General features: G+C 37.5%; 1 protein-coding gene across 1 annotated transcript; it reads right to left on the bottom strand.

Moving 5' to 3' along the window:
- Window positions 1–972: 972 nt before the first annotated feature.
- Window positions 973–4,696, bottom strand: LOC127450734 (V-type proton ATPase 16 kDa proteolipid subunit c-like). The gene is made up of 3 exons (XM_051715055.1): window positions 4,444–4,696; window positions 2,249–2,432; window positions 973–2,008 (listed from the first exon to the last, which is right to left on the bottom strand). Exons 1-3 carry the CDS (start codon window positions 4,514–4,516, stop codon window positions 1,801–1,803), a joined length of 465 nt encoding a protein of 154 aa, XP_051571015.1. The 5' UTR covers window positions 4,517–4,696; the 3' UTR covers window positions 973–1,800.
- Between the last annotated feature and the right edge of the window lie 666 nt (window positions 4,697–5,362).

Genomic DNA, 5,362 nt, shown 5'->3' with positions numbered 1-5,362 from the left:
TCCAGTATTTTTATTATGCATTTCTTGATTTTTAAAATAAATATGACTTTTGTAAGACATGTTTTGTCCCTTATCAAGAATCAGTGATTTCTCTATTTTTCAAGTAATAACCATTCTGTTGAACACTTTAATTTTTTAGTTTTTAATTGTAAATACTTTATTCATAAGAACAAATTTCTTGAAACTTTGCCCAGATTTCAATTATTTTTAGTTGAAATATAAGTATTATGACCCTGTTTTCGTTACTTATTTTCAAGTTACATTTATTTTTTTAATGTTTTATCAATTATATCTACATTTTTCTCTCTCACACACACTCTCTGTTATTCTTCAATGCATTGCTAAATATTCTTTGTTTGTGTAATATGCAGATAAAATAATATGGTGTCCAATGCGTCAAACTTATTGACCTGTTTGTTTGTTTCTGGTTAATTTGGTCCATTCTTTGTGCCTAAAACGAAATTGTCCCTCAGAGATAAATAAAGGGGAATTGTATTGTAACACTTATAGTGCCCCCTTGCCACCATTCGAGCATTTGCAGCATGGTGAAGCATGATGAAGTTTGAGTTTGGTAGAGGCTGCAATGCAGTGATTCTGATCTGTGGACTAATCCCTCTTCCAGCATTATATCATAATTTCTTGGTGTCCTGACTCTGCATGATGTGAGAGTCTTTTTCATAACTACACAAGAAATGCAATGTTAAAATGCGATTTGCACATTAGTGCATTATGAATGGTCATAACTGGGATTCAAAATAGATAGTAATCTGTGCAATACAAGTCATATGACAGAATTTGTGACATGCCATGGAACAAAAAAATAATAGTAAATACATTAGCAGTAATACCATGTAACATCATGATGAATAAAAATCTTCAATGCACTCACTGCTTTGCTCTAAACACCTACAGTGTATTTACACCATCTTACACACCCTGTGCACATATGTTTAAAGGAAAGACAAACTAAAATAGGTTGAGGAAGTTTTATTTGGAAACTGGACAAGCTGCGCTGGTGTTCACTACTTAATGGCACCAGAAACAGTATTAACTACAGGTAACACGCTACACGTCTGAAGAATGTTACGTCAAGATTTAAAACGCACACACACACACTCACAAACATACGTGTGCATACATTCGGTTCACACACACTTAGTAAACTTGCACATCAATACCTTGATTAAGACATCAGCCTCCACAAATTTCCCACAGTGCAATTCACCTACCTATACAGATATATATTTTCTTATACACACACACTCACATGTTGTATTTAGATAATCAGGATTTCAATAAAGACTTCAATCCATTTAAACTGTTTAATGAACATTTTCATAAATAATCAGCAGAAAACAAAAACAAACAAACAGCAATAATCCATCTTTTTTTACATTTAGGTCCTCAACATCAGTGTCTGAATTTGAATGGTCCCAAAAGTGAGAAAATGAAACAAACAAAACAAATAAACAGTTGATTTGTTCTTCAAATAAGAATAAAATTATGACAAAAAAAGATGACAAGCAGGTGTAGCTTAGGAGAAAGAGGGCATCTATCTAAACACACAGGACAAGAGCAACAGCTACACAGCGCATTTACAGGGGGAACACACATCAGGCTACTATACATAGAGAGAATTCAATCACACATTCACTTGCAAACAGCACACTCACAACAGAACACACATGCACACATATATTCCTCTCTCATCGTTTCTGGTGAAGTTATGTGTTTCATTAGGAGGATGTTTGTGTTGGTGCTTGTGTGGTTGTTCATATGTAGAGAGAATAAGAGCAACAATTAACCCTTGGTGGAGAGGATAAGAGCGACAATAAGCCCGTAGAGCCCCAGAACCTCAGCAAAAATGAGGATGAGGATCATACCCACAAACAAGCGAGGCTGCTGGGCTGTTCCTCGGACTCCTGCATCACCCACGATACCAATAGCAAAGCCAGCAGCTAGACCACTCAGACCAACACTTAACCCGGCACCAAGGTGCAAGAAACTCCTAAAGAGAGAGAGACAGAGACATTGTGAGAATGTCAAATCTGGATGAATCATATGATGCGATCTAACTGTCGGAACTAAGCATTTGACCGTAATAATTTAACTTTGGTACATATAAAAAGTTAATTTTTAAACAGAGGATGACTAATATATTTGATATTTTTGTTTCAAAGGAAGCTTAGGGTGACTGGTAGGAAAATACAACAAAACGACAAAAAAATAGACAATGCGCATGACTCACTTGTAGAGTGAGACTTTTTCAGAGATGTTGTTGGCAATGAGAACAGCCACCACCAGGCCGTAGATGGCGATGATACCTGCCATGACCACAGGAATGATAGACTTCATGATCAGCTCTGGCCGCATCACTGACATGGCAGCAATGCCCGTGCCACTCTTGGCCGTCCCATATGCAGCACCCAATGCTACAAAGAGAGAAGAAGACAATTAACACATGTAGGGAGACAAAGAATGAGGTTTGGGGATCTTCAAGTTTTACGACAAGATGCTGTGCATCAGTGTCAGAAATTAAAGGAATACCCAAAAATGATCATGCCATCCCAGATGTGTATGACTTTCTTCTGCTGAACACAAACAAAGACTTTTGGAAGGATATTTCTGCTCTGTAGGTCCATACAATGCAAGTGAATTATGACCAAAATTTTGAAGCTCCAAAAAGCACATAAAGGCAGAAAAGTAATCCATAATACTGCAGTGGTTTAATCCATGTCTTCTGAAGCGATCCAATCAGTTTTATGTAACTCTTTCTTCACTATAAATCTTGATGTCAGCCATCTCTTTGGCAATCATGATTTCAAGCTTGATTACACTTCCTAGTACCAGCAGGTGCTCTGTGCATGCGTCATGCACTAGGAAGTATAATCGAGCATAAATGATTGGATCGCTTCAAAAGAAATGGTTTTAACCAATGGAGTCATATGGATTACTTTTATGCTACCTTTATGTGCTTTTTGGAGCTTCAAAGTTCAGCCCAACATTCACTTTTATTTTCTTCTAAAAATCTGTTTGTGTTCTGCAGAAGAAAATAAGTCATACACATCTGGGATGGCATGCATTTGATTAATTGATGAGAGAATTTTCCTTTTTGGGTGAACTATTCCTTTAACTTTTCCATCAAGAGTCAGTAATCACCCCCTGGATTTGATTTTTGGAGGCATTTTGTTCTTCATGATGGTGTATTGTATTCTAAACATTAAAAAATATCCTTTCATTTCAAATATATCAATTTAATAAATTCACTTACATAGTTCTCCATCTGAACAAAAATAAATAAAAAATACACTGAGAATAGATTACCAATTACCCATAAAATGAAATCAACATTAACTCATATTTTACGCAATATGTATAACTAGCCCTAGAGTAGAATATTAAGAACTATACCAGATGTTACCAACAGAAAACAGAGGAATGTTTTACGATGGCATATTTTTGCCCTGGCATTTTGACTTTTTGGGGGGCATTTTTGTCACTTTTTGTAAATACAAACAAGACAAAGCATAGGCTGCATATACTGCTGTGCTTTGCACCAGGGAAGGTGGTCTAAGTAAATGTCCTAATGAACACCATTCTAACACCTACATCTTAAATATCTACCTTCTGCACCCCTCAAATAGCCCACACAAACTACTTCAGACTTTAAAAAGCAAAGACAGCTAAACATTGTGCTCAATTTGCTTTCACTCTCAACCACATGACTACACCAGAGTTCCCTCGTTTGAAGGAGGCAGACGAGAGTTGCGTCAAATGTATTGGGATCTTCCTTGGATTGAGGCCCGTTGTGCTGAGATAACACTCGACTCGGCGTAAACGTACAATTTCACTTGGCTATTGTTGAGCACAGATAAAACGAGTGGCTGTGAGATAGCTAAATTGACAAGGACGTTTCTGTCTTGGCGCGTAATCCTAGACAAAAATCTACCAAAAAAAAACAAGCAGAGCTGTCGCATTAGATGAGTTCGAACCTGTTATTTAGCGTAACAAATGCATTTCCATTTAGGTTGAATCAATGACACTTAATTATATACATAGATAAGGCGACTGTGTGTCTAGACCAGTATAAATGGAACGTATGACATTATAAAACAAAAACGGTCGTCATTCCATTATGACGTCCTAATGTAAACATTTAAATTTGATAGGTTGCGCTGCAGGTGTCTTAACTTTGCCACGCAAATTATCGAACGAAATAAATAATTTATAAAAATTACGTCAACTGAGACGAAATGTGCCGTGATGGAAACCGTCATCCCCTTTTACAGGTACAGGGTTCAGCGAGCCGGAACTCCGCGCCGATCAATGCCACTCAATCACATCTCATCCCCTCCGGTTATAAATTAAACAAAGTATTCAAAAAGCACAACATTAAGGGGACATTTCACTCTCGATTTAAGGTTAAAACAATGCGTTTCTTACCACTGAACACCATTGCTGCTGAGGCACCCATCACTGCGAAGAAGGGAGAGTACTCGGGGCTCTGGGCGGACATTCTTCGGTGCGTTTAGGACACTAAAAACTAAGGACAGAAAGGAAGGAAGGTCTTAATGTAAATGTATAGGCTCTAAAGAGGGACTACTCTACGTTGACAGGTCCTGCAGAGCCCAAGAGATGGTCACGAATCCGAAAGGGTGCTAATCGCTGGTGGAGAGGAAGAAAATGGCGAAATGGAGAGAGTCACATGATCAACTATAAGTGCAGGGTCCACTTCCGCTTCTCTAGGGATGACTGATGAATACGCAATGTAATTTTTTCAAGGATTTTGCAATGACTTGGCATCAAGAGATCACAGAGATGAAATTTACATTTTGTAGTACAATAAAATCAGCATTATTAATTTTGCTCGAGCATTTAGTCACTTTGTCATTTAAAGTCGACCCCTATTTTAGTGCTGGTTTGGTACATTCCATTGCAGGCTTCCACTGCGAGCTGTGAAGTCTATCCCAGATCATATGAAGAATTTGATAGCACTGTAAACCACTGTTGTTTATCTGGTAGAACCAGTTTCCATCCATAATAACATGACATTCATCACACATAACATAGATTGTGTTTATTCACCTTATATGTGAAACTCCAGGACAAAACACACTTATAATACAATCCAATAGGCCATAATGTAACAAATATCCTGAATGCATTTTACACTACTAGCTTACTAGACCTTCATCAATAAGAATAGACAGATGTTTGTTTAGGTATTTATACATTAAATATCAAGTAAATGTAGAGGGAGCATTATATGAACATTGCCTCTGGAAGTTGTGTGAGGTGTACATTTTGTCATGTGCTTGGTCTCATGACTTCTAGGCTTGGAGCTGGAGAGTCCAGAGGGGAA

This window comes from Myxocyprinus asiaticus, chromosome 13 (genome assembly GCF_019703515.2).
Source record: "Myxocyprinus asiaticus isolate MX2 ecotype Aquarium Trade chromosome 13, UBuf_Myxa_2, whole genome shotgun sequence".
In the NCBI taxonomy this organism is placed as follows: domain Eukaryota; kingdom Metazoa; phylum Chordata; class Actinopteri; order Cypriniformes; family Catostomidae; genus Myxocyprinus; species Myxocyprinus asiaticus.
Note: the sequence above shows the minus strand (reverse complement) of the source record. Positions and strands in the feature narration are given on the sequence as shown.